Below are 26,760 nucleotides of genomic sequence, written 5' to 3' on the forward strand. Positions count from 1 at the left end.
CTGCACGCGAACCCCAACCGACCACTTAGTCCTCCTTGGGCGAGAGGTCGATGGGCGAGATGCGGACCCAGGGGTAAGTCGTGTCTGGTGTCCAGAAACCGGCCATGGCGGCCCAGACGCCCATTGTGGCTGCGATGATGCAGAATGAGGAGCCAGCCTTGCCGACGGCAACGTTGCCGGTCATCTGGGCAATGCCGACGAGCATGAACGCCATGCAGGCGCAAACAAGCACGGCGAGAATGGCGACCGAGGCACGGAGCGAAGCGAGGATGAAGAGGAAGACGATGCTGCAGAGGTTGTCAGCTGACATGACCTCACTGCGGTGTGTGCGGTGTTCGCCACTTACCCTGCCCAGACCAAGAGGTACATGCCAAGCGCCTGGGCGAACTGGTTGGTGAGCTGGCCGTTGGCGTCCGAGTAGCCAGCGATGACGCCGAACGAGGGGATGAACATGCACGCGAGGCCGAAGCAGAAGCCGCCGAACGAGATGAACTGGAGTGTGGTGGTGAGCGGGGCTCCAGTGGTTTGGCGGGCAGGTAGGCCACAGACCACTGACCATGGTGCCAGAGTAGGTGTTGCCGATGAACATTTCAAACCAGCCGACCATGGTCTGGCCGACACCACCAAAGATGGTGAGGAGGGGGACGAGGCCGTTGACGCCGCCGACGCCACGGACTGGAGGGGTTAGCTCTGGCCGACAGAAGCTACGCCACTACTCACGGCCAAGACCATACAGGCCGAAGAGGTAGAAGTTGGCAGCGAACGCAAGCAGACCGACAGGGACGGGGTTACCGTACTTGCGGTGCTGGGCGGGGATACCGGGCTGCGAGTAGTCGATGGGGTGGCCGCCAGGCGTGATCATGCGCTCGATCTGGCGGTCCATACCCTTCTCGACATCGTTGCCGTAGTAGCCAGCGGGCTGGGGGCTCGACTCGTTGGTGTTGGACATGTGTGCGGTGTGTGTTGTGTTGTGAGGTGGCAGGTGGTAGTGACTGGCGAGCTTCGCTGTGTTTACTTTGACGACTTGGGCACGCTCTTGGCCAAGCACCTCGTCTTATATCTCTCTGGCAAAGGCCACACAATCTTGCAACATGTTGCAGGCAGCGCGCACCTCCGCTCGTGGGCCGCCGCCCGCAGCCAACGCCGCCGGCTAGTGGCCGCTACCTCCTCCTCCTGGACGTTTCCGAGCGACCTCGCGGCAACAACCCCAACAAGTCGTCCAACCCCTTCGGCTAACTGCATATCCAGTAACCAATTGACCTCGTGCAACGACCGCTATCTTGCGTGTGCACGACGCACGCACGAGGGCAGAGACGAGGTGTAGGTGGGTTTGTGCCGCTGTCAGCCGCAGCAGCCGCAACCCACCCGACCCGACGATATCGATCGACAACAGCGGCCTCTCCCCCGGTGCCCCCCGCTATCACCGATTTCCTGACCCCCCCGCGCGCCTCGCCCCACCCCGCACTCGCCTCGCTGTTCTAAATCCTGCACAGGCATCGGCCACCTCAAAGTAACCGGAAGGCAAGGTTGCGGTGGTTGGCTGGCAGGTGACACCCGTGGGGTGCAGCGCAGGGGCTCGTTGCGCTTGTCCCCGCCCGCCCGACCGCACGCCGCGCCGCGCCGGACCGCGCCACGAGTCGTCGCTTGCGTCACGTCCTTCCCCTTCCGCCATCTTGTGCTGCTGCGTGTGTCCTCTTGCCTCTCTCGACTTGTGCCCAGCGGGTCATTCTCACGTGTTTCCCCGAGTGCTTGTGCCGTGCTGGTGCCTCTTGCTCTGCCCGTGTACCCATGGCGGCACAAGTGATGGACCCAGAGTTAGATTCCCCCCCACCTCGATCCCCGCACTCGGCGCCTCGGCCAGTCTTCGACTGAGCGCCCCCCCGCTGCTGTACCGCCCGCCGCCGCCGCCCGGCCTGCTGCTGCTGTACCGAATACCGTCCTCGCGCCGAGGCACAAGGTCCGGTTATACTACGTATTTCCCTCGGGTGTCCAAGGTGGGGCATGCGTGCGGTGATCACCTCAAGCACAAGCACAAGCACAAGCACAAGCACAAGCACAAGCACAAGCACAAGCACAAGCACTGCCCAGCGGTCATCTGCAGTTGTCTGCTACACAGAGTTGTCATGTCTCAAGACACATTCCTGCCGAGAACAAGGCTACAGAGTGACACCTGACGGGCATTGCCGACCCCACAAATTGAGATAATAGCGAGCCCGAGGCAAGGGGGCGCACGTACGGCGCTGTAGATCAACTCAACCGCACGCTCAGTGTTCTTGCTTGGCGCAGTCGTCGGGAGGGGAGGGAGGGGGACCAGCAGCGCCCAGCCGACCCGGCCCAGGCAAGTGACAGGCCCGGGACAGGACAACCAACGCACGGCAGCCCCGCACGTCGGCGCGATATCTCCCTCCGGCACACATTTACCGGCCATGTCTGGCACAGCGCTGCGGGTGCTGATTGGCGGCATTGACCGTGAGCGTCGGTTCTGGTCGGCTTGGCCCTTGATCCCTGCCGCCACCTTCGGCTGCGATGCCGTCACTTTCGGCAGGTTGCCTCGTCTTTTTGTTCCGCTCGAACGGTAAAGACGTGATACCCGGTGCGTCAAGTGGATTTGTGGGGAGGATGGGGGTGCCTAGACAGGAATTTAGTGCAGGCACCGTAATAGCAAAGGAAAGACTCCCTCCTCCGAGTGGTGTCAGTCAATACAAGCTCGTCCGGAAGTTGGACGGCAGGGCTGGAATTGCTGGGCTTGAAGCCATCGCGGCCTCGCCGCCGCCGGCACCGCACTGTTGCGGGGATGCCGACGTCCACGTCCACACGTTGATGCCGGCTTGCCGGTGGATGCGATGCCAGACAATGCGGGTCGCCGATAGGGGCAAGGTTGCTCCATTGTCACACGGTTTATCCGGGTGGAGGTGCAGTGTGGCAGCGGAGTCGGCGACAGCCCGGGGGGCTCGTTCAAGACGACGTCTCGCTGCGAGAGTAGCGCCTCGATGCAGCTGTGCAGACCGATGCGTCTGAGACTAGACCGCCGGGCAATGGAACCACGAACGACAAGTCACGAGGCTCTCAAACCCTCTCTACCTCGCTCCTCGAGGCCGACTTGACCCGGGACCACCTTGACACCAGTCATGTGCCACCACGTCGTCTTTTTTGTGTTCGTTTCCGAGGCGATAGTGTGCAGCCCGCACCCCTCTCCACGCTGAGCACATGCACACGCATGTGTACCTGCGGCCCCACAAAAAGTGTGCAAACTTTGACGCCCAGCCCGAGATACTGGATCCGGCACGGGGGGCACGGGAGGTTAGTCGCCGCGGAAGCTCGATTGTTTAGATTTTCTCTCTTTTCTCGCCTGTCCAAGCCATGCATCACCACGGTCACCACATCCGACGCCCCTCCTGGATACGCTGTTCGAGCTCGCTGGGCCCGTAAAAGTTCTTGTGGGCGTCCGTCACCCACGTCCCAACCGCAAAGAGCGCCACGATGGCGAGCACCACCACGTCGTAGTTCATGCTGCTGCCCGTCACCGGGAGCGCGGGCGGGAACGCAAAGCAGACCGACGTCGTGAGGAGGAACGCAAGCGCCACGGCGTTAATCGGACGCCGCCAGCGACCGAGCGACCACGTCCGGGGCTGGTCGGCGTACACTGCGTCGCCGCGGACAAAGACGATGAGGACTGGGGAGTTAGTGGGTGCAGAGGTGTGTCTCGTGAGTGTGTGGGCCTGGCACAGGTCAAAGGGGCACACAGGTGTCGACCTCGGCACCAAGGGCCACATCACTGGAGACGAATACCGAGCGGCTCCACCAGCGGCGCCCGAAAGGCGCCCCGGCACGCAGCCTACCAAACACATTCACCAACTCGTACTCACTCGGGATGAAGTAGCTGATCTGCAGGAGAGACAGCGACGATGAAGCGATAGCATTGAACGCGACGGTAGACCCGAGGTCTGGAGTGGGTGTTAGCTCCGACACCGGGCTCCAGGTCGTTCAGAGGGAGGCGTTGAGGACAAGGCTGCCGACTGCGCCACTCGGGACCACCGAGTGGGGGAGCGACTTGGGGGGTGGATCCAGCGAGTGGTTCGTGGTCGTCGTCTTTCTCTTCACTCGCCGCGCCGTGATCAAGCAGGCACCCCTCATCGTCCACCCTACTCACAAATCAGTCCCAGCACCACACACCACACGAGCACAAAGACGACACTCCACACGGGCACCTTGAGGGTGGGGTGCACCGGCGCGAGGATGGGGCTCAGGTGCCCGAGGCCGCGGTCACGCGCAAATGTCCACACCATGCGCGAGGCGATCGTCATGATGCCCTGGGTCATGAAGACCATGCAGAGGAAGTTGAACATTGCGAGGCAGGTGGCCTGGAGTGTGTCAGTGGGAACTCACGTACGCAGGAGAGCCTGTTGACTCACCCCCGCGGCACTGTTCGTCGCCTGCTGGTAGATGGCGAGGAGCGGTCCCGTAGGGCTAGCAATCACTGCGTCAATGTCCTTGAGACACAGGAGGAGGATGACGAGGAAGAGCCAGCCGGTAACGGCACCGAGCGCGATTGCTAGGAGGCTGGGTGAGTGTCAGCGCGGGTGGCCACCGCAATTTACCACACCCCCACTCACAGCACCTTGGGCCCATTCTTGGACGGCGCCGGCATCTCCTCCATCATATGCGTGATCGCGTCGTAGCCGGCAAGACCAAGAGTCGACTGGAGCAGGCCAAGGAGGAAGGCAACACCGTCCGGCCACTAGGCGTCAGCTATGTGCTCCGTTGCCCTGGACCCACCCCCGTCTCGTTGGTGAACGTCGCGAATACGGCCTTGGGCGGCTGGAACCCCGGGCTCGCGGTGGCCAGGAGCACGATGCTGACCACCACGATGCCGCTGACGCCCCAGTAGAACCCTGCCTTCTCGACCAGCGGCAGGAGGCGGATGGCAAACGTGTTGAGCAGGAAGGGGAGGATGCAGAAGGCGATGTAGATGAGGAACGTGTGCCAGTTGGTGAGAGTAAAGTCGGGGTGCCAGAGGGCGACGAAGCTGCGCGCGGCGCGAGTGTCAGCAAGTGTCGCACACCGTTGGAGTGAGCGGCTCGCCCAGGTGTGATGACCGGCATGAGCTGACCCGTTTGCACTTACGCCGAGATGAACGTGCCGCAAAAGGCCGCCGACACGGCCGTCAGCGCGATCCAGCCGGCAGCAGCGAGCCACCCGACGACGTAGGACACGGGACGGCGGTACCGCTCCGGCGTGATGATGTCTGGTGCATCAGTCGCGATATCTATCTTTCGACCCGTCTACTCACAAACCCAGTCATACTGCCCCCCGGTGACGGGGTAGACATGGCAGAACTCGGCCAGACTCAAGCCCGTCGTGGCGGCGCCGATCGCCGAGACGATACAGCCGTACACTACCGACACGGAGCCGCCAGAGGGTAGCACGACGCCGAGGCTGGGGCGGGGGTTAGCGGCGCAGCGACAAGTCGCACCATGCACCGTACTCACGCCGCAGACCTGAACAAGCACGGGTTAGTATCGTCAAAACATCACACAAGCCCATGCCCACGCACATCCCTGACGAGTCAGCATGCCGAGAGTTTGTTGTTGTCGTCGTCCCACGCGACATGACGCAGGCCACGCGCCTACTCACCCGTCCACGAATTAAGCATGATAAAGGCCATGCCCAAGCACGCGAGAAAGCTAAACCTGCGCTCGAGGTGGACCACGCCCGTGCCCGTGCCCGTGCCCGTGCCATCTGCCTGCGGGCTGGCCACAGCCTCCTTCTCCTCGTCGCTGTGGGACATTAGTGTTGTTGTTGCTGCTCGTTGTGCAGCGCTGCGCTGCCAAGACATGGAAACTTGCGCTAGCGCTATTTATGTGCCGACCTCCTCGCTGCTATCGTGACTGACTGACCGTTGCTGTTGCAGACATTTGCAGCCGCAGCCGATGGCGTGCTGGGTGCACAAAGCCCGATAGGGTATCCGGCGTCAGCAGCGTCGTACTGGTGCGGGCGTACATAGCAACAACAGTGTCCGTCTCCACGGCGAACGGCAGGTCCAAGGCCCGACTCGGCTCAGCTGACGCAGGCAACAGGAATAGAAGCCACCGAGGGAGGGACGTTTGCCAAGCAGCTTCCATGGTGTTCAGAACACCAATCGCCCCGAGTCAGACGAGCTCGAGTCAGAGTCAAGCCAGCTCCAGTCCGAGTCCGAGTCAGGGGGCCAGCCGCTCTCGTCGACGAGAATACACGCGGGGTGGCACAAGTCGGCCCGACGATGAGCAACAGTGGTGCGAGTGGCGCCGGGGTCTGCTGCGCCCTCGGGTCGGCAAGCCGCGACCATCGCGTATCGTTTGCTAAAGGACAACCTGCCTGAACAGTGTGAGTCGCACTGCGGCCGGCGGGTGGCCTTGTACATGCATACATATCCTTGCAGTCGACACAGGCTGGGCAAATCGCTGGAGGGCTTTCGAGCCATGTAAATTTATTCTTCACCCCATTTTGCCATGTGACATCCGCGTGTCATCCCTCTCGCCACGTGATCTTTTGTCTATTCATCCCACCCATATACTCGCGTGACTGCCGCGTGTATTTACTCCCGCTATTCGGCCCATTGTTGACCCTAGTTTCGCCTTTGTGGCCAGGCCGCAGTGTTGTGTTTATTTTTTTCTGTTTGCCGACTTTCCTAAAGGAAACAAGTCGAACAAGGCGGCAAGGCAAAAGGGGGTAACCTCGACGCCACTGGTGCTGTTCGCCTGCCAGCCACTCGACAGAGACGACAACCTCCTCGCCGCCATTTGATCTGCAGGGTCTCGATCAAGGGGAAGGACCGAGGGACCTCCCGTCGTCGCCAATGTCCAACTCCATGTATCATGTAGTGAAGGCAACAGAACATGCATGGTCATGTGGTGTGGTAATGGGTGGCTGTTCTTTGGGCGCGTTGTTTACGCCCAAACATGCGCAGCAGTGGTGTGCTGGAAAAGATGAAACAGTGCCCACGGCAGACCCGTCCGTACCCGCGCTCTCATTGCCGGCAGCGCCGTGTTTAAACTCGGCAGGGCATCGACGACGCTAGCACACGACCCGTGGCGTGGCCCCTCTTTTGTTCGTCGGAGCGGACATGAACTGGCCAGGCTTTGTGCAGGTCTCCCGCATTGCGTCACTAGGGCCAGTCATATGGCCGCTGTGGTGCTTGTCGAGAGGAACAGTTGTGCTGTTAATTGGTTGGCCGTGGCTGGCTCTTACTGCGACCCCCTTGTCGCCCATCTGATGGGCCATGTTTGGTGCTTGCGTGGGTCTCAACAAGTTGTATTGACGTCAGGTTGAATCGTCTTTATTGGTTTAGAGGCACCGCCCAAAATCTATTATTGAGGGGATTAGGCTAGGCAGGCGGTGCGGGCAACGACGACCGCCATGGCTGGCGGCGGGTGTTAGGGTGTGGTGGTTGTAAAAAGCGGTAGTGCGGTGCTGGTGCGGCGCGCGGCGCGGCGTCGCCCGTGGTCCTAGTCGCGCCGTTACGCGTCGTACCGTGTGGGCCACGCGCGCATGCCGCGAGAGGGTTCAAACCGGCCCGTAGTGTTTGTTATGCTTTGAGTTGTCGTGTGGACACCATGCTGCTGCTGCTGCATGCTGCATGTTATTGTCCATTCATGAGCAACCACCCCGTTCTTGTCTCTGCCAAGTCCCCCCGTTTATTCTCTGCTGCACCCAAGACCTGTTCGAGGGTTGTTGTTGTGACCTTGTCCTGCCGAGTAAACCAGCGAGGCGAAAAAAAGAAATGCCCAGTTTGCCCAAACAAGCAAACCGCGGAGACGAGCCACGACGAGGGGGTCTCAACAAGTGGTAACTCCCCTGAATGCCTCCAGGGGACAGCTCAGGGACAACAACCAAGGACGCGCTCGCTCGGGGACAGTGGCCTCGCGCTCTGCCGCGGCGGCGCGTCAACAAAGGCTGCCCCCGGCTGCACTGGCTGCACCACGCCGCCCGCACACACCCCTCACCGAGTCCCAGTTGGGTTTGACCTGACTGCCCCCGATCCCTCTGGTAACCCTGGTGCCCGCGCGCTGCCCGTCCTGGGTGGCACCACACACCACACGACTCCTGCCCACGGCACCACCACCCACACCCCCCCAGCACCCTCATTCTTACTCCTTCTGCATCGACCCCCAATCAACACCGTCTTGTCCTCTTTCTCTTGTTCAGTTCTCGTCTCCTCGACCCTCCTTGACGCTCAGACACTCGTTGGCTCGCTGGCCCCAGCTCGATCCCCCGACACCCCGACGCTCGACTCTCCCCCGACACTCGCTAGGTCTCCATCAAAACACCTGCAGCCCCGGCACCGTCGACCACCCACACCACCACCTCCTCCCACCACCGACACCAACACCTATCACTCGCACTCACCCACACCCTCGTTTTCTCTGTGTCTCTCCCCTCCCCCAACCTCCTCCCCTCCTCCGTCCCTTCGACACACATCGACTTGACGTTGACTCTCCCGACTGGACACTCCTACCACACCTAAACCCAACAAACACCCACGTCTAGGCAACACACCCACAATGCTCATCGCACCCATCCTCTCGGCCGCTACTCTGGCCTCTGTTGTGGCCGCTGGCAGCCACCTTGGCTCGCGCGGCAAGCACATTCGCCGCAGTGAAGTCGCTTTCCCCGGCCAGAAGCGTGGCTCGGGTCTCCCAGCCTCGGTCTCCAACTCCAAGGCCACTTGGTACTCGCTCACCCCCGAGGAGGGAGGTACCATTGTCGCATGCGGCGGTGGTTCTCCGTGAGTACAACTAGACTTTGCTGATGCCGCGCGCGACGCTCACGCCTTTCCTACAGTGACATGAACTCGTACTATGTCGCCATGAACACGCAAATGTTCAACATGGACCAGTGCTACCAGTGGATCACCATCACTGCCAACGGCAAGACTACCTCGGCCCAGATTCTCGACTCGTGCCCCACCTGCCCCACCTACGGCCAGGTCGACATGTCGCCCGGCCTCATGGAGTTCTTTGACCCCGGAAAGAAGGCTGGCGTTATTACCATTTCTTGGACTTCGGGTGGCGGCGGCGGTGGCGGCGACAGCGGCGGCAACCAGGACCCCACCACGACGACTACCAAGAACAAGCCCACGCCCACCCCCGAGCCCGAGAGCACCTGGTCGCCCCCTCCTCCTCCTCCTCCTACCACCACCACGACGCCTCCTCCTACCACCACCACCGAGTCGTCGACCACGACTACCGAGTCGAGCACGACCACCACGTCGACCACCACGTCGTTTTCGTCGAGCGCGAGCGCCAACTCGACGACCATTTCGTCGACTACCTCGCTCAACGCGACCACCTCGCTCCTCAACGCCACGTCCATTGCCAACGTGACTGGCACGACCTTCTCGCTTGCCAACGCTACTGCCACCCTCGGCCACGACGCAGTGGTTACCGACATTCCCTCTGCTCCTGCTGGCGGCAACCTGGCCCAGGTCGGCAACCTTGTCGCCAACATTGGCCGCATCATTGTCCTCGGCGCTTCGATCTAAGCGTCGTCAATCATCTGACATTCACGACACCTTGACGGACTATGATGGGCGGTGAACTTGCTTTCACCAATTCGCACGCACTTTGCCTTTTCTTCATTTCGCTCTGCACTTTTTGTGTCCCGGTTCTGCGCGAGCTCCAGGAGGGCCCGCCCGACCTGGACGTTGACGGCTTTGGCGTCAAACCCAACCACCTATTCCCCCCAAACCACAACCACCCCCGCCACCCTACAAACCAGTTCTATTGTACCTGTCAATGACACCCCCGCCCCCTACAGTACCCCCTTTGGCTCTGTCTGGACGGAGCGTGCTAGCGTGCTCTTGCCCAGGCGAGTAATGACCATATGCTCAGGCTTCTATGCATGGGTTGATAACTGCGGCGCAGGGATGTCTGGAAGAGGCTGGGCTGGCTCGAGCGGCGCTTTGACCCAAGACATCGCATTTAGATCCAGCCAAGGCTCGAGCGGGTCAATGAAAAAGACTAATGTATCGTGCCGTAGATGTACCCTGCAATGGTTGCAGTAGTCGTACTCGATGAAGGCACTGCACAAGGTGGCGGCAGACGTGCAGACGTGACAACGGTTTCGGACTCCGCGACGCAGCCCCTGTCCCGTGGACACGGGGCAGGAACGGGGAGGCGGGTGCAGTTGGGTGCAGAGGCACGGCAGGTAGCCTTGCACGCCACGCAGCCCGTAATGAAAGTTGTGCTGGTACATGCGTGCTGCACAGTGCAGACTACGTCGCGGTGGACAAAGCGTCAAGGGATCCAAAGGGAGTTGTCATTGTTGCTTGGGTCGAGGGCATGCCTGTGCCACTTGGTGATAAAGTTTGGGCTTCGGGAAGGGGGGACACGGAGATGGGGCAATGTCCGCGATACTGCCAGCCTGCAAACAACACTTCCACTGCTGTCGAGGCCGTTGCAACTCGATATCCACCACGTACAATGCCCCATGGGGCTTCAATAAGAACAGTAGACAGCGTACTTATACACTTCAGACCTCCTCCAGAGTTGCTGTCAGCTGAAATCCCAGACGGCATCTGCATATCGCTTAAGAGTGCCTCGGCGTGGCAAGACCGGCAGGAAGTCGGTCCCCCCGGCGCCCGCGTCCCAGTGCCGAGCCGACCTGGGCGGCGGTTGGCAGCCATGTACATGCTTGGTGGTCTTGGAGATCTGAGCACGTCCTGAGCAACCCTCTGCCTGCGCCGAGGTCAAAGCCGCAACTCCGGGGTGTCGGACGGAGGTGGCTGGTCGGTCGGATGTCGGCCGTTGTACAGTCGGATGTCGGACCACATCCTCTTCCCTTCGACATTGTGTCTTGAATCGTCCCAGTTACTAGCCCAACTGTTAACATGGTGCTCTGCCAACTCTCATGAAGCCCTGCTTGCCTGTACTCATAAATACTCTCCTTCCAAGACGCCTGGCTCACTACCTTCGGCACTCGAGTGGCATTGTGGCACCGGCACCAACTGTGGTCACGACGAGGCCACAAGCGATCGCCCGCTAACGGTCCCTGGCAGGGAGATAGACGGCCCACGGCGTCTCGGCATCTCCACCTACGGGCGCCGGGTGCCGCCCGCGTCGTCGCGTCGGCTGCTGCTACGACTAGCGATTCGGATGTGGGCAACCCGTGTGCAGGCGTCCCGATCTCGTCGGCTTGACAGCCGCCAGCCAGCTCCGATCTCGTCGGTGTCGGAGTCTCGGCGTGTCTGGAATTTTGAGGACCCCCCGGGGGCCATGGAGGTCCTCCAAGACGTACTTAACCAGCCGAGCGGAGCACCATGGATCTGTGACGACTTGACCTGAGACGCAATGGCCCAACGCACCAGCATCGACAAGGAGAAGGACTTTGAGACGGCCGTCTCGGCGCCTGTCGACGACATCAGCCCCGAGGACGACAAGCGTATCCGGCGCAAGATCGACGCCATCGTCCTCCCGGCCATGTTTATCATCTTTTGTCTCCAGTTTGTAAGTGGGGCCCGAGCCGCACCCGCTGACCCCAGCTCGACAAAATCTGCATGAGCTACGCCGCGGTCATGGGCTTCATGGAGGATAACCACCTCACGACTGGGCAGTTCACCTGGCTTGGCAGCATCCTGTGTACGTCGCCGACGATGGGTGACGAGCTGAACTGCAGGGCTCGGCTTCCTGATCGGCCAGTACCCCCAGAACCTGCTCATGCAGAGGTTCCCCATCCCAAAGGTCCTCGCCGTGAACATTGTCATCTGGGGTGTGGTGCTGTGCATGATGGCCGTTGCGCACAACTTTGCTGGACTGATGGGGTGCCGATTGTAAGTGGTTGTCGGCGGCAACATGTCGCTTACCCCCCAGCTTGTTGGGCTTTTGTGAGGCTTGCGTCACTCCCGGATTCGCAGTTATGACGGGACAGTGGTACAAGGTGCGCGAGCAGGGTGCTCGCACAGGCTTTTGGCTTTCGTTCGCCGGATTGGGCTTCATCATCGGCGGCTCGATGGGGTACGGCCTCGCCCAGGCCAACGACCAAGGCAAGCTCGCCCTCGCCGGCTGGAAGGTTCTCTTCATCATCCTCGGCGTGGTGACCGTCGCCTCTGGTGTGGCATTCGGACTCGTGGTGCCCAATTCCCCTTCCACCGCGTGGTTCTTCAACGAGGAGGACCGCAAGCTCGCCGTGCTCCGCGTGCGTGCCAACCAGCAGCCAACCAAGTCGGAATGGGACTGGAAGCAGTGTCGCGAGGCGATTCTCGACCCACTGGTGGGTGTGGTATCCTGGTGTTTGCTCATTACCACAGACCTGGTGCTACGCCGGCGTTGCATTCTTCTGCATGATTCCTTCGGGCGGCACGGGAATGTAAGTGACACAAAGGTGCTCAGCTTACCCTCCAGCCTCTTTACCCTCCTGATCAAGTCGTTTGGCTTTACTTCTCTCCAGACGCTCCTCCTTGGCATGGTCAATGCGTGGCTCTCTTTCAACTATGCCTTCTTCCCTTGGCTCGGAGACAAGATCAAGAACCGTTGTGCCGTGGCCGCCGTGTGGCCTCTTGTTGGCATCGCCGGGCTCGCCATGGTCTGGGCTGTCCCTACCCACCTTCGCGTCGTGCGCCTTATCGGCTACTACTTGTGCGTTGTATTACCTCGACCGTCCTCTAACGCTGCCCAGGATCACGCCACAGATCGTCTCGTATGTCACCACCATCTCGCTTATTACTTCCAACGTCGCGGGCAAGACAAAGCGCACGACAGTCAACATCATCTACTTTGTGGCTGGTGAGATCGGGCCCTGTTTCAACCACTGACTCCCCAGTGTGCACTGGTAATCTCATCGGGCCGCAAATGTACCGTGCCAAAGACGCACCCAAGTTCACCTTTTTCTACACCTTCAACATTGCGTGCATCGCCATGACGGTTGTGCTGATCGTGGTTATTCTTCTCATTTATCGCCGTGAGAATGCCAGGCGCGACAAGCTCGAGGCCGCAAACGGTGTCGTGGAGTTTGATCCTGACAGCGACTTTACCGACCGGTGAGTAGGAGCGTGGCCGTGGCCAAGGGCGTATGGGCCATCGCTGACCTGACAGCACCAACCCGCACTTCCGGTACGCTTACTAGGGAGAGGGGGGATGCGGGGTTTGATCATGGTGATGGGTGGGGTTCGACAACATGAGAGAATCATAGGAATACGAATGAACGATGTGACAGCAACCTGGAACTGGGTTTAGTAGCGCTGTAGTATCCTGGGCGAGCTAGGCGAGAAGTCCGCGCCACCGTGAAGGGAGTACATGGCGATTGCATCTAACACCATTTCCCTAACGAGCCACCGCAAGCCTCGAGTGTGTCTGTGCAAGTACTGTAGCACCGCCTCCTTATGACCAGCACATCACCAACCAATTCATCCCCATACAATAATCTCTCTACAAACCTAGTAGATGTACCTAAAGTGCTTGTTCTTCAGATCTGTCACATCGTTCTCGCCAGCAACACGGTTGAGGTGCTCGCGTTCCTCGACGGTCATTCCCGAGGCGGCAAACTCCTGGTCACGCTTCTTGTTCTGCCACCAGAGGTACCACCACCAGTGGCCAAGGTTGACAGTGGAGAAGAGCATGAAGACGGCCGACACGGTCAGACCCTTGAAGTAACGCGGCGCGTCGGAGGCTGTGGGAGTTAGTAGAGCGGAACCGGTTTTTACTCACGACGCATCACCTGCGAGCCGATAATGTTGCCGATGCAGTAGGCGAGCAGGGAGGAGCCGCCGAAGAACGACTTCTTGGTGCGACCGGCGACGTTGAGCGAGATCATGGGCCACGCGGTGAGGAAGCAACCGATGGCAAACTGGTGGCTGAAGACAGTCCAAATAGCCCACTTGGTCCATTTGCCCGAGTGCTTGTCCGTGCCGGCGTAGATGAGCGCGACGAACGTGAACATCTGCATAATGATCGCGAGGGGGAAGCGCGTCTTGGGCCAGTAGTGCACCGCGAAGCCGCACGCCACAATCGAGGTACACGCCACAGCGTATCCGGGCAGGTTGTACATGATCGTCTGGAGGTTGGTGAAGCCGAATGATTGAATGACGAGGGTGTTGAACGTCGTGATACTGCCATTGGGGATGTTGCTGGTGATGTTGTACACCACCGCGAGCCAGAACTGCTGGTCGTAGAGGCACTCTTTCACCTGCGACCAGTCCCACTTGTGCTGTCCTCCTGTTCCGGTGCCGTTGGAGATGATGCGGGCTTTGGCCATGCGCTTCTCGCGCGCAGTGAGCCACCAGACCTCATCGGGGGTGCCTCCAAAGATGAGGAAGATGATGCCGAGGCCCACGGTGACGGAACCAAGGAAGAGGTTGATAACCCGCCACGCGGCGAGCCCACCACGGTCTTGTGCGTTCTTGGCAATGTAGTAGATGCCGAGGCCGAAGACGATGGCGAAGAAGGTGTCTAGGGGGTGAGCAGGGGCCGTGCGAGTAGAACTTACTCATCGAGTAGTACAGGTTCTGACGGTGCGTCTGCTCGCGACGCAGGTACCACGATGAGGTGAAGAGGGCGAAGCCGGGGGTGACGACAGCCTCAAACCATCCCAGGAATGTGCGCACAGCAGCGAGCTGGGCATAGTTGTTGCAGGCGGCGAGGAGCATGACCATGGCTCCCCAGATGATGATGCACACGGCAAGGCCTCGACCGAGGGGTACGCGCTGGAGGAACCACATCATGGGGTACTGTGCTAGCGCGTATGCCATGTAGAAGAAGGCGGTGAGGGTCGAGTACTGGGCGAGCGTCATGTGGGTGTCGTCGCGGAGACCGAAGATGACACCAGAAGAGAGCGACGTCTTGTCGCTGTATTGGATGCCATACAGGAGCATGAGCATGGGCATGAGGATCCAGTCAAACTTGCGCTTGAGGCAGCTGTACTCTTCCTCACTGGGTATCTTATCAGCGTAGTCCCACCGGCCCACTCACGTGAACTCGCCCTCGGCGGCAATGAGGTCGTCGACTTGGGCGACGACTGACACGTCGCCCTCAGAGTCGGTCCTGAGTTTCTCCTTTGTGTCTGACATGGTGCTTGGCGTGGGGGTAGGTGGTGAGTCGCAGTCTGCATGTCCTTTTAACCTCTTGTCCCGGTCCAGGCGGGCCATTGTTCCGACTGCCGCGATAAGTGCGGTTCGGTCGGGGCACCAGGACCCCGGAGCGGAGAGGGCTCGGCGTGGGGCACGGCCCAATGGCTACGGGGCTACGAGATGCGCCGCGAGGCACAGGACCAATAGCTGCGGGTCAGGTGATATGAGTAGAGTGGAGAGGTTGCATTGCCGCAGCTTGCAAGTGGAGAATTGCACCGAGTCGCGATGGAGCAAAGAGTTTTCCGAGGTCGAGGTCGCCGAGATGGCGGAAAAGTGACCCTTTTGCCGCGTTTTCAGTCCCTTTTTCCGTCTGTCGAACCGACTCGCGGCCGAGTGGGACGGACCAAAGCCTGATGATCTCGAGGAAGCACTCGACGCTCCACCGACTCTTATGTAGGTATCCCCAGAGCGATAAGCAATGTGACAGCTACCAACACCACCATGCGCATCGAGTCAGAGAGCGTTACTGGCACCGCCGGCTTCCCCGCCACCCCAGCCATTCGAGCCACTATCCGCGCGGCCATCGTCGCCGCCGCCGACAAGCTCACTGCCGTGTCAACATGGCTGCACGACAACCCCGAGATCTCGTTCCAAGAGTTCAAGGCGCACGACAAGCTCACGACGTTCCTCGAATCCGAGGGCTTTAGCGTTGATCGCCACTATGCGGGCCTGGAGACGGCGTGGAAGGCCACCTTTACGAGGGGCACCGGACCAACGTTCGGCCTCAACAGCGAGTACGATGCGCTTCCTGGCGTCGGACACGCGTGCGGGCACAACCTCATCTGTGTGGCTGGCATCGCCTCGTTGATAGGATTGCGGGCTGCCATGATCGCGCACGACATCAAAGGCACTGTCGTGCTCCTCGGAACGCCGGCTGAAGAGTCGGGAGACGGCAAGGTCCGACTGCTCGAGCGGGGCGCGTACGACGGTATCGAGGCGTGCATGATGGCCCATCCTGCCGGCGAGTCGGGCAAGGGGGTTGACGGTCTCATTCGCCCCTGCCTCGCCGTGCGCAGCATTGGCGTCGAGTTCTTTGGCAAGCCCGCGCACGCGGCCAACGCGCCGTACCAGGGTGTCAACGCGCTGGACGCGGCCAATATCGCCTACATGTCCATCTCGTCCATGCGGCAGCAGCTACGACAGGGTGAAATGGTGCACGGTATCATCACCCATGGAGGGGATGCGCCGAATGGTGAGTGAGCAGCATCGGCCCTGCTGACTTCAGTCATTCCAAAGTACACGGCCATGGAGTACTACTGTCGGTGCGGCGACGCCGACCGGCTCGACAAGCTCATCGCAAAGATCGTTCCCAGCTTCCACGCCGCGGCACTGGCAACAGGTTGCGAGGTCAAGCTCGATATTTCTGGGCTATGTGCCGACTTGCGACACGCTGCACCGCTTGCCGAGGAGTACGCAAACGTGATGGAGTCCGAGTTTGGGCAGCACATCGACGTCGACCTGACCGAGGCTGGCCGACGCATGGGGAGCACCGACTTCGGTAACGTGACCTACGCGATGCCGGGCTGCCATCCGCACTTTGTGATTACCGAGCTGCCACCCAAGGTGCACACGGCCGAGTTTGCAGCCATTGCGGCCACAGCTCCAGCCCACGAGCAGACGTACCGTGTCGCGAGCGGCATGGCGACCGTCGGAGTGCGATTCCTGACGGACAAGGCGTTTGCCGAGCGCACCAAGAAGGCGTGGAGGGAGAGCATGGACGAAGTCGGCGGTCTTGTTGACGTCGCCAAATGGGGTGCCAACCCCGCGCATCTACAGTAGACGATGAGCTTGCATGCATGAGTGATAGGGCTGTAAAGGTGAAGACAATGGGCAGGGTACATACAGTATGGGGAGCAGGGCGGGTCTTATCTCCGCGCCAAGAGTCGAGTTTTCCGCGATCCGATTCACCGGCCCCACATCTTGCAACAACTCTGTCACCCATGTCAGTCGGTAGACCACGGCACGTCTGCGAGCCGTGTCGTGCACGCAAGATACGATGTGGGTCGAACATGGGTCGCCGCTGACTCCGCAGGCGACAAGGGCACGCCGTGTAAGTAGCACTCCGTATCCCACTGACTCGACTCCAGGCGGGCCGTGTCTCCGGCGCCGAATCCCCAGCCGCTGTACGGGTGCTACAGGCTCCGAGGCCGCCTCGATGCCCTCACCACGCCCACATTCACACTCTCCCGAGCGCCGTCGTGAGGCCACGGCCGACTCTGCTGCCGCCGACTCACCGTACCCCCTCTCGTCGATCGCAGAGTCACGGGGCACGCTGCCGATCGTGTTTGAGACACACGAGCCGTCCGGCCGCGAGTCGGAGAGCAGCATGGTCGCTGACATGCTCGACGTGTTCGGCATGGGACTGCGTACAACACGTGAGCGGCTACGGCGGGGCGCGCCGGCCCCGCCGCCCATGAGCGCCTACCTCCTCGAACACATGGGGCGGGCACTGGCAATCCTGCCTGATGAGCAACGGAGCCGCTCCCTTGTGGACATCTATGTGGGTGTGTGTGTGTTTGAGTGCGCTGACGCCAGTTCGCCAAGGTCGACTGGTTTACGCGCGCACTGCACCGTGAGCGGTACATGAGCGAGTTTGAGAGCCTGCTGGCGTCGCCGCATCCCCAGACAGTCCGCCCGTCCTGGCTTTGCCTCCATCTCGGGGTGATATGCCTTGCGACTCACATGCTTGATGCGAGCGAGCGCGACGCGCTGTCTATCCCCGACTCTGAGTGTCAGGACCTCGCGCAGACATACTTTCTCGCTTCCAAAGAGCTGTTGTTCGCTTCCGATTTCTACTTCAAGTGGGGGTTGGGGCAGAGCGACGCTGACACGGCAGCCAAACGGTCGAACACCTCCAGTGCATCATCCTCCACGGAGTGTATCTCTGTACGTGTTACCTCCGGCCCCCGCTCACCACTTATCCAGACAACACGGACGAAGGAGCCGACTCACACTGGGCACTCCTCGGCTCGGCCATCAAGATTGCATACAATCTCGGACTGAACCGTCTAGGGCCCGAGAACGTCCGCGATCACCAGTGGCCTAGGCCATGGCAGGATCCCGTGCAGCGCGACATTGGCCGGAGGGTGTGGTGGAACATTGTATGGAACGACTGGACGCTGGCGACGGGGTATTGTTCGACATGTGAGTGCCCGTGGACTCTGCCGGCTGACCCACCAGACTGCGTCCACCCATCGCTCAACTTCACAGTCCTGCCGGGCAACCACGCCGCGCCGACCAGCGCTGCCGACCACGGCGTGCAACCACTGGACGTATACACGCCCATGTCATGCTTCATCTTCCGTCGCCACTACGACACGTCGCGTAGGTGTCTATGCCGCGACGGCGCTGACGCCAGAACGTGAGACGATAGACCACCGGCGTGAGAACGCTTTCCGGGACATGGCGTATGTGCGCCGCACCGACCGGCGGCTGGAAACGCTGGGAGCAAGCCTCCCACCCCACTTCCAGTCCCTTTCCAAGGCTCAACAGACGGCCGAACGCCTCGGCAGCCCGACCGTCGTGTACGAATACCTCCTACTCCGTATCATACACAACGCAAGGCTCGTCCGGCTCCATGTGCCGTACCTCGTCGCGGGGTACACCGACCCCAACTACCGATACTCTGCGGACCGCGTCATCGGTGCCGCCAAGGCGACGCTGCAGGACTTGCACATGGCGTGGCTCGAGTGCCCAGCGCTACTCAACTTTTGTGAGGCGAGGTCAGCGAACTCACTGACCCCAGGGCTCGTCCTATCCAACAGCTACTTTGCCGCAGTGGTCATCTGTGAGTTTCCCCACGGCCTTTGCTAATACCTAGTCATCAACCTCTGCTATGGCCCCGACACTTCCAAGCGGCAGTCACAGCGCAACCTCCTCAGACAAACAGTCTACGTCTTCCGGTGCGCGGCTACAAACTCGAGACCCCACTGACCGATCGAAGTGAAGCTACTGGCGTCAGTGTAATCGCCAGGAACGCGTGCCGCATTCTGGACGCGCTGTTAGCTGCCGAACGGGACATCGCCGCGGCCCCACTGACGGCCCCAGACCCCGGGAGTGAGCTGCAGCCCCTCCGGAGGGCGGTCGAGCGGATCCTCGTGAGTGCCTCCGATTGACTGAGCTTACTTCCAAGGGCATCGGCCAGCACGAAGCCGTGCCCCCTGCGGCGGCGACCGCGGTCCCGTCATCCTCACTGTCGTCGTCACCCGCGGGTGAAGGCTCCGCCCCAACAACAGAAGACATCTGGGGCGAGTGGTTGATGCCAGCCGCTGACGACTGGGGCGGCGGGGGCGGTGACCTAAGCTCGCTCTTCCCGCCCGCCGACAACGCGAGCCTTGAGCGTCTGCTCCACCTCGTCGGCCTCGACGCGTCGTTTCCCGGCGGGTCGACGTAGCGCCGTGCCTCGGGCGCCGGTGTGCGCGTCAAAGTCGTCTCGGAACGATGTGGGCCGCAGGCGATGGTCAAGGTCTGTGGTTGCATGTGGTGCACCCGGCGGCCCAATGACAATGATACTTGTATGCGGCGCGTCTGCCGATTCTACCACGACCTAGCGCGTCCCAAGCGCGTTAAACAGCTCCCCGAGGTCAAGCGCTGTTGTTATCAGCAGACCGACGTTCCCGCTCCCTAATTGGGACTGGCTAAACTCTAATCGACGCGTCATCTATTCTGACCCCCAAACCCTAACACGCACCCGCGACAGCTAACTCGACCCGCAACACCTTGTGCCTTGATCCAAACACGACCTTACCAGACTTCTCCGCGCTGTCAACTAAGCTTGACCATGTTTGTCGTAGTGAACACGGCTGCTTACACCCGGCAAACATCGGTCGAGGTTAGAAGACGGCCCTGGTCCAGCTTACTCTGCAAGGTCTAGCGTGTGATCTGGCTCCTGGCCCTGGTGAATAGACTTAGCGGGACATATCTGGCCCAAGACGCGACGCGACGCGACTCGCCGCAACCTCGCCGCTAGTCGCTGCGCCGTCGACATCACAAGCGTCAATAATGCTCCATGATCCGCCGTGTAGGTTGAGTTCGATCCAACCACTATCGGGAGCGCACCATGTGCTACACGGTGCCATCGGCGAGCACGGCGTCGCCAGAAACGAGCGACCAGCGAGCTAGTGTTGTGGACGTCGAGTGCGGCTCGCTGATGCCCGTAGCGCGTTGTTTCGCCAACGTCCTCGCCGAGGTGTGGCGATGCGTATAAGATGCAGCTCGTCGTTCCGCCTTGGATGTCATCGACAGCGCCTCCTGGGACACCATGACCATACTCTTCCTCACTCTCTGGCTCCTGCTTGCCAGTCTTGGCGTGCAGGCCGACATCGACCTCGACCTCTCGCGGCTCCTTATCGGCTCTTCAGCTGGTGGTTCGGGATACCGCAACATCAAGATCTGGCAAGGCCTCAATGACGGGACTCTGTAAGTATCCCTCAAAAGCCACAGCTCACACGCAGGCAGTACAACTACAGCTCGCCGCTCGGCTTTGGTGGCGGATTTGACGTCCCCAAGAAGCGCGCCTTCGCCCGCCGTGATGTGCAGGGCTGGAATACAACGCTCACAATGGGTACTGTCACCGACAACCCCCCCACCAAGTCCACCAAGCGCACCTATTGCTTTGCGCAGCCTCTGTCTCACCTGGACCCAACGGCACCCAAGACTCAGTTCTGTCAGCGCTACTTCATCAACGCAGACTACTACAAGCCCGGTGGACCCATCTATGTCTTTGACGCTGGAGAGGGGCCTGCTGAAAACGTGTCAGTTGTGAACTGGGCCAGAGCGCAACCGCTCGACCATACACTCACATAGAACACAGGGCCGGCTACGCGTGGAGCCAGAACCCCGCCTTTTGGGCCAAGAAGTACAATGGCCTCGCCATCGTCCTCGAGCACCGATACTATGGCTGGTCGATGCCCGTCCCCGACTTGAGCACCGACAACTTGCGCTGGCTCACAGTCAGGGAGTCGCTCGAGGACAGCGCCAACTTTGTCCGTAATTGGGTACCTCCGGCTGGGTTGTTCAACTTTACCGTTGACCGCACTGTCCTTGATCCCAAGAACACGCCGTGGTTTGCTGTGGGGTGTTCGTATCCCGGTGGACGTGCTGCATGGCTGCGAACACAGTACCCCGACCTCTTCTATGCTGGCCTCTCGAGCTCAGGTGTGACGGTCGCCAAGGCTCACTTTTCTGAATACTGGCACGCCATCCAGGCTTATGGCCCTCAGCCATGCGTGCAGTGCATCCAGAATGCTATCCAGTGGGTAGACGACCTCCTGGATCAGGGTGGGGAGGCAGCACAGGCAATCAAGACCTTCTTTGGCCTCGGAGAACTCTCTAGACACGCAGACTTTGCACAAGTCCTCGGTGACCCCGTTTGTGAGTGTAACTGTCGCAACAACGCTGACAAGAGCAGGGGGTTGGCAGGGACAGGTCTACTACCAAAAGCAGGCCGTCCGTGATGTTTTCTGCCCCTACATCCTCAAGCCCCGCGACCCCAAGTCGAGCAACACGATCACGTTTGGCGGAAAGAATGTCACTCTGTGAGCACATGCACGTCCCGAACCCAGCTGATCCCAGCCCGGACAACGTTGTCAACTATGCAGACTACATCAAGACGGTCACGATTACGGCGGCGTCTTGTGTAGGGCGCATAAAGTATTGCTACGACAACACGGACAGATCCAACCTCCTCCGTGACGATGTGACCCAGTGGTGGCGTATCTGGAAATGGCAGAGTAAGCTTTTCATTGTTTCCACCGCTGACTCCCTCAGCCGGCCTTGAGTTTGGCTACACCCAGTACACCCCCGAGACTGGTCCTCGCGTCACGTCCAAGTACATGACATACGACTACATGACAGAAGTCTGCAAGGCCGCCTACCCTCCTGGGAAGTACTTCCAGCTGCCCTCTTCGCCCAACGTGGACTCTATCAACGCGATGGGCGGGTACGACATTGCCTATGACCGAATCGCGATAGTTAATGGTCAGGCCGACCCGTGGCGCTATGTCACCCCCGCTGCCGACTTTTTGCCTCAGCGACAGTCGACCATCCTTCGTCCGTTCTACGTCATTCAAAACGCGACGCACTGCTGGAACTTGATCCAGAAACCCAGCGAACCTCAGAGTATCATCGACGTCAACACCTTCCAGGACCAGTTTATGGACGAATGGTTGAACTTCTGGAACCAGACCAAGGCTGGTACCGGCGGCGCCGGGGGTGCGGGCGGCGCTGGAGGCGTTGGAGGCTCAGGCGACCACGGCGGCGCTGGAGGTGCTGGTGGTGCGGGTGGCACTGGCGGCACTGGCAGTGCCGGGGCCGCTGGTGGTGCCGGGGGTGCCGGGGGTGCCGGGGGTGCCGGTGGTGCTGGTGGCACCTCGGGCACGACGGGCACTACCGGCACGACGGGCACTACCGGCACGACGGGTGCAGCCGGCCCAGGGGGTGCTGGTGGAGCGGGAGGTGCTGGTGGCGACGGCGGTGCTGCCGGAGCTGGTGGCGTCGGAGGCGCAGGTGGTGTTGGTGGCGCCGGCGGTGCTGGAGGTAACGGCACCATTGGTGGTGCTGGCGGCGTCGGCGGCGTCGGAGGTGCTGGCGGCAGCGGCAGTACCGGTGGAGCTGGAGGTGGTGGTGGCAAGGGTGGCGCTGGCGGCAACAACAAGCCTCATCGTCGTGCCGTGGTCTAGCCCTGCCGCGATGGCTCCCTACCTCTTTCAATGACACGACGGACATTGAACATTGCCTGATAGCCAAGACCCGATTATACCAGCTACCATGCTGAAAGTCCCAAATAAGCCCCGAAAACCCATGCATACCTGTCTTGTCTACAACTTGGAGCCCCCGTCCAGCCTCGTGAACTCGGAGTACTCGAAGCGGCCGTCTACACGGTCAGGACGGCTCTTGTACCCAAAGATGTCGCGGTACTGGGGTGGCATTGTGCCCTGGATACCCTGCTCGATCAGGCCGCCGATAACAGGCAGGAATTCTGGGAATCAGCCTTGTTGCCACACATCCATACTCACTAAAGGCGTGACCAGAACCGCCAGCACCGATGAACAGCGTGTCGTTGTAGTCGGGGTGGTAGTCGAGCAAGAAGTCGCCGCTGTGGCGGTCCGAGTACCAGCACAGCCTGGACGCCGAGAAGGGCTTCTTGGCAAGCTCCGGGTACACGGCCGCGAGGTTGCGCAAGAGTTTGGCGTGCCCGTGATCGGGGATCGACTGCATCTCGTACCCACGTGTCAGGTGGGTGCGGGGCAGCGAGGGATAGCCAGGCTGGGGGTTGAGGTAGCCGAGTTCGTGGATGGCAAACTTGACGAGGCCAGTGGCATTGGGCTTGCGTCAGCTGTATCATGAGCCGTTGTACGCACTGGGAAGATGTAGAAGCCGTTCATCGCCGTCATGGTCACCGGCACGTTCTTGTAGCGCTCGTGCTCCTCCTTGTTGAGCTGGACAAAGCCCACTACTTGCCCGGTAGGCAGGAGGTTCTCCTTGAGCTCGGGAACAAGGGTCGGCGTCCAGGATCCGCAGCACAGCACGACCAGGTCGGCAGTGTATTCGTCGCCGTGCTCCTCGGTGACCACGCCGCGGACCTTGCGTGCTGCTTCGTCGATAATGAGCTTCTTGGCCGTCCCGCAGCGGAACACAACACCGAGAGCGCGGGCCTTGGCCACAGCCGCTTCGGTGGCGCGTGCAGCCTCGGCCCAGCCACCGCACTCGTTGTGGTCTGGTCATTAGCTCGGTTCTAATTCCCAGCACCAAAGCGGCTCCACTCACACGCATAGCAGTCGGCAAAGTCGCCCAAAGGCACCCCGTTGCCATACTGCGCCTGCACATCCGCCTTGCCTTCCAGTTTGCGCGCACACTTGCCGGGCGTCTCCATGCCAGGCAGGAAGTTGACCGCATACGTCTTCTCGGCGCTGGCCACGCCGTTTGGACGGGCCGTCATGACAACGCCAGTCTCGTGGTAGTACTCGGCCCACTCGTCACGCCAGCCGAGCATGGCCTCACGCGCGAGGTTGGCGTACACTGGGTCCGTGTACTCTTGCCGCACGATCTTGTTGTAGTCGTACGACGCGGCATCGGTCGCTGGGGGCGTTGGGGAGCGGTCGAGGACGGTGATGAGATGGGCTTGACCCTTGTAGGCTCCGCGGGCGAGCGCGAGCGCGGTGGTCGAGCCAAACTCGCCCGCGCCGACGATCTGGAGTCAGTGGCGCACTCGACAGCAAACTTACGAGCACGCGCTGTGGTGGTGCGATGCGGGGGGTCATTATCGTGCTTGTTTCTGTACAGATGCGGTTGTCAGAAGAGGCCTTGCAGCCTAAATACCTCCCAACCGGGCGGTCTTCACATGACTTCGGCCTTGTGGTTCCGAGTCGGCTTTGACCTGCGGCATCCCTCGGCATTTCACCGAAGCAGCCCGCGAGCAACCGACAAGGACCGATTGCTGCGGTGTGGCCTTCGGCGCGGCGTCTCGGCTCTGGCGCGAGGCTGCCCTGGCTGCTGCGCTGCGTATCGTGTGGCCCTGCGATGGTTCTGTGTCCCTGCTTATCGTCGCCTACGTCGCGAGAAGATGCTAGGGGAGGGACAGGGGCCGCCGACGCGCACGCGGCGCCGAAAGTCTGTCTCCTGTATACAGATGTTGCTACGCGGACACGCCCCCGTAGCCAGGCTCTGACATGCCAGCTGATATGCTCGCCGCCGCTTTACCAAGCCCAGCCTGCACCATTCGCGCCCATCGATACCATTGCATACCACTTTGACAACATCGTCCGAATGCCACTGCGCCTAGTCCGAGACTGACCCAGAGTTGTCCTTGCAGCTCCACGCCTGCCCCTTGCTACTCGCTACAATGTCGTTGATGGCCCCATAGGTCCCCGCACCGCAGAGGAAGAGGCCGCACAGCAGCACAACGACTGCAAACGTCGCGTGGAGCTTGACACCGAGGGTCCTCTCACGCGGCTTGCCCCGCCAGTTGTCGTGGAGCCACATGCACGCGCAGGGGATGAGCGACGTCCACGGGGGGAAGAACGACCCGTTGAGGCCCATGTACTGCGGGAAGACGGGGATCGACTGGGCAAGGATGAACCCGATGAGCCCGCAGCCGGTGGTGCAGCTGAGCCAGATGCCCCAGTGGACAGCCGAGTTGGAGGTGAGGAGTTTCGAGCCCCGGAGGAGGAGCACAAAAACCATCTTGGCGACCACGTGCAGGTAGATTGTCACGGTGGCCACGAGGCCTGGGATCGCGAGGCCGTAGCAGATGCGCTTCAGGAGTGGCCCTGCGGACCCGAGGGCCGGCGATGAGACGTACTGCCCACAAAAGTGGTACACGACTGACCCGATGTCGATGTAGACGATGGACGTTGACGCCTGCGAGATGTACATTGCGCGGTTGTACATCCTGTGGTCGCGCATCTCGCAGAGGATGCCCAGGCTGGTGTCAGTTGGGACTGGTGAGCGTAACTTACAAGGTCGGCGTGGCCGCCACGGACAGGAGGAACGAGGACACCATGACCACACCGGTGCCGAAAGGAGGGTGACCGACGACGAGGACGTTCTTGTCCCACGGACCCTCCTGCGGGGCCAAGGCCGGCCGCTCCTGCACGCCGACGGCGATGGTGAGTGTGAGGACTGTGGTCAGTGACATCCGGACGCGTGACCCACTGGAAACCATGATGGACAGCACACCTGCCCAGCCGATCCATGTGATGTGCCCGAGCGTGCGGATGCTGGCGCACAAGATTGCGACCACAGCCGACACTGCGACAAAGACAGACGTGCACGCCGCATGGACTGACACGGCATTGAACGCGACAGACAGACTGACCATGCAAAAGCCGGACGCGGAGATCATGCCTGGAGTCAGTCGAGCTCGTCGGGTGACGCACTGATTGTCCACATGAACCACATGGCCCAGTATCCAGTTCGGCCGAACATGACGCCAGCAGCATCGGCCATGGAGTAGACCTCGGGATGCTTGAGCTTGAATTGGCCGAGAGACCAGTTGGCCCAGGTGACGACCACCTCGACGGCGATGAGACAGATGATGCCGGGCACCATGCCCAGCACCTGGAAGCAGAAGGGGATGCCGAGGACGCCGATGCCGATTGTCGCCTTGATCATGATGATCGCGGATCCTATCCAACCGACATTGCGATAGTTTGGTCCCTTGGAGTCGATCTCGCCAAACACAGCGTCGGTCACAACGGCTGGGGCGTCCTTGCCAGCGATCTCGGGCTCATCATGCTCGGCATACACGAGGCTGACGTTGACGAGGTGGCTCTTGTCGTCCTTGGTCTTGATGTCGGTCATGTTGACTTGTCGTGTGGGGCCTCATTCCCCGCAATCGCCTTATGTATCGCTTGCTGTGATTGTGGAGATATCGCCATGGCGGCTATCTCTACAGCCCGTCGGTGTTGTAGACATGGGGGAGATGGAAATATCGAACATTGCGGGGTCACGGGGTGAGATAGCGAGCATGGCGAGTCTGGTGGGCACCGTCTTGGCTCGGACAGTTGACTTGGCTCGGGATAGTTCGTTCAGAGGCCGAGGCTGCGGCTTGCGGGCAATGAGGAGGTACGCAAACAGTCACTTCGCGAGATGCTCCCTCTCGGCAATGAGCCGCCGCAATGTTAAGAAGGATGTTGCAAGTGACTTGGGATGGAGGGAGTTGA

General features: G+C 60.8%; 9 protein-coding genes across 11 annotated transcripts; 4 read left to right on the plus strand and 5 right to left on the minus strand.

The window, feature by feature from the left end:
* Window positions 1-25: 25 nt before the first annotated feature.
* Window positions 26-1,010, minus strand: ATO2_2 (Ammonia transport outward protein 2; the record flags this gene model as incomplete). Its single annotated transcript, XM_062776365.1, has 4 exons — window positions 721-1,010; window positions 557-675; window positions 347-492; window positions 26-287 (listed from the first exon to the last, which is right to left on the minus strand). Exons 1-4 carry the CDS (start codon window positions 947-949, stop codon window positions 26-28), a joined length of 756 nt encoding a protein of 251 aa, XP_062632349.1. The 5' UTR covers window positions 950-1,010.
* A 2,364-nt stretch (window positions 1,011-3,374) lies between these two features.
* Window positions 3,375-5,788, minus strand: HNM1_13 (Choline transport protein; the record flags this gene model as incomplete). The annotated part of the gene is made up of 9 exons (XM_062776366.1): window positions 3,375-3,673; window positions 3,867-3,944; window positions 4,151-4,361; window positions 4,413-4,560; window positions 4,614-4,738; window positions 4,777-5,026; window positions 5,125-5,245; window positions 5,291-5,436; window positions 5,631-5,788. The coding sequence occupies 9 exons, from the start codon at window positions 5,786-5,788 to the stop codon at window positions 3,375-3,377; spliced, it is 1,536 nt and encodes a 511-aa protein (XP_062632350.1).
* Window positions 5,789-8,153: 2,365 nt separating this feature from the next.
* LOC62_07G009808 (uncharacterized protein) lies at window positions 8,154-10,073 on the plus strand. The gene is made up of 2 exons (XM_062776367.1): window positions 8,154-8,764; window positions 8,821-10,073. The coding sequence occupies exons 1-2, from the start codon at window positions 8,541-8,543 to the stop codon at window positions 9,518-9,520; spliced, it is 924 nt and encodes a 307-aa protein (XP_062632351.1). The 5' UTR covers window positions 8,154-8,540; the 3' UTR covers window positions 9,521-10,073.
* Window positions 10,074-11,327: 1,254 nt separating this feature from the next.
* On the plus strand, window positions 11,328-13,098 carry SPCC417.10_14 (putative transporter; the record flags this gene model as incomplete). Its single annotated transcript, XM_062776368.1, has 9 exons — window positions 11,328-11,483; window positions 11,519-11,615; window positions 11,653-11,806; window positions 11,847-12,246; window positions 12,284-12,342; window positions 12,378-12,611; window positions 12,652-12,758; window positions 12,796-13,012; window positions 13,068-13,098. 9 exons carry the CDS (start codon window positions 11,328-11,330, stop codon window positions 13,096-13,098), a joined length of 1,455 nt encoding a protein of 484 aa, XP_062632352.1.
* Window positions 13,099-13,367: 269 nt separating this feature from the next.
* Window positions 13,368-15,245, minus strand: SPBC460.05_3 (putative transporter). The gene is made up of 4 exons (XM_062776369.1): window positions 14,940-15,245; window positions 14,458-14,900; window positions 13,680-14,420; window positions 13,368-13,641 (listed from the first exon to the last, which is right to left on the minus strand). Exons 1-4 carry the CDS (start codon window positions 15,113-15,115, stop codon window positions 13,409-13,411), a joined length of 1,593 nt encoding a protein of 530 aa, XP_062632353.1. The 5' UTR covers window positions 15,116-15,245; the 3' UTR covers window positions 13,368-13,408.
* Window positions 15,246-15,538: 293 nt separating this feature from the next.
* On the plus strand, window positions 15,539-16,904 carry Pm20d2_1 (Peptidase M20 domain-containing protein 2; the record flags this gene model as incomplete). The annotated part of the gene is made up of 2 exons (XM_062776370.1): window positions 15,539-16,289; window positions 16,323-16,904. 2 exons carry the CDS (start codon window positions 15,539-15,541, stop codon window positions 16,874-16,876), a joined length of 1,305 nt encoding a protein of 434 aa, XP_062632354.1. The 3' UTR covers window positions 16,877-16,904.
* Window positions 16,905-17,016: 112 nt separating this feature from the next.
* On the plus strand, window positions 17,017-22,776 carry lepB_5 (the record flags this gene model as incomplete). 3 transcript variants are annotated; one of them, XM_062776371.1, is made up of 17 exons in its annotated part: window positions 17,017-17,095; window positions 17,130-17,147; window positions 17,185-17,597; window positions 17,633-17,898; window positions 17,934-17,983; window positions 18,023-18,241; window positions 18,278-18,421; window positions 18,456-18,809; window positions 18,843-18,884; window positions 18,918-18,999; window positions 19,041-19,194; window positions 19,230-20,515; window positions 20,551-20,850; window positions 20,910-21,469; window positions 21,507-21,633; window positions 21,671-21,828; window positions 21,866-22,776. In XM_062776371.1, the coding sequence occupies exons 12-17, from the start codon at window positions 20,358-20,360 to the stop codon at window positions 22,774-22,776; spliced, it is 2,214 nt and encodes a 737-aa protein (XP_062632357.1). In that variant the 5' UTR covers window positions 17,017-17,095; window positions 17,130-17,147; window positions 17,185-17,597; window positions 17,633-17,898; window positions 17,934-17,983; window positions 18,023-18,241; window positions 18,278-18,421; window positions 18,456-18,809; window positions 18,843-18,884; window positions 18,918-18,999; window positions 19,041-19,194; window positions 19,230-20,357. The 3 variants fall into 3 exon arrangements, with proteins under 3 accessions (XP_062632357.1, XP_062632356.1, XP_062632355.1); XM_062776372.1 differs by having other exon boundaries at window positions 21,866-22,470; XM_062776373.1 differs by having other exon boundaries at window positions 17,934-18,241; window positions 21,866-22,470.
* A 120-nt stretch (window positions 22,777-22,896) lies between these two features.
* fap1_2 (L-pipecolate oxidase) lies at window positions 22,897-24,366 on the minus strand. Its single transcript, XM_062776374.1, has 5 exons — window positions 24,322-24,366; window positions 23,864-24,287; window positions 23,458-23,813; window positions 23,113-23,422; window positions 22,897-23,075 (listed from the first exon to the last, which is right to left on the minus strand). The coding sequence occupies exons 1-5, from the start codon at window positions 24,355-24,357 to the stop codon at window positions 22,915-22,917; spliced, it is 1,287 nt and encodes a 428-aa protein (XP_062632358.1). The 5' UTR covers window positions 24,358-24,366; the 3' UTR covers window positions 22,897-22,914.
* A 508-nt stretch (window positions 24,367-24,874) lies between these two features.
* mtr_31 (N amino acid transport system protein) lies at window positions 24,875-26,398 on the minus strand (the record flags this gene model as incomplete). The annotated part of the gene is made up of 4 exons (XM_062776375.1): window positions 24,875-25,520; window positions 25,555-25,717; window positions 25,751-25,942; window positions 25,975-26,398. 4 exons carry the CDS (start codon window positions 26,396-26,398, stop codon window positions 24,875-24,877), a joined length of 1,425 nt encoding a protein of 474 aa, XP_062632359.1.
* Window positions 26,399-26,760: the final 362 nt, after the last annotated feature.

The sequence above is a fragment of the Vanrija pseudolonga genome, chromosome 7 (genome assembly GCF_020906515.1).
Source record: "Vanrija pseudolonga chromosome 7, complete sequence".
In the NCBI taxonomy this organism is placed as follows: Eukaryota; Fungi; Basidiomycota; class Tremellomycetes; order Trichosporonales; family Trichosporonaceae; genus Vanrija; species Vanrija pseudolonga.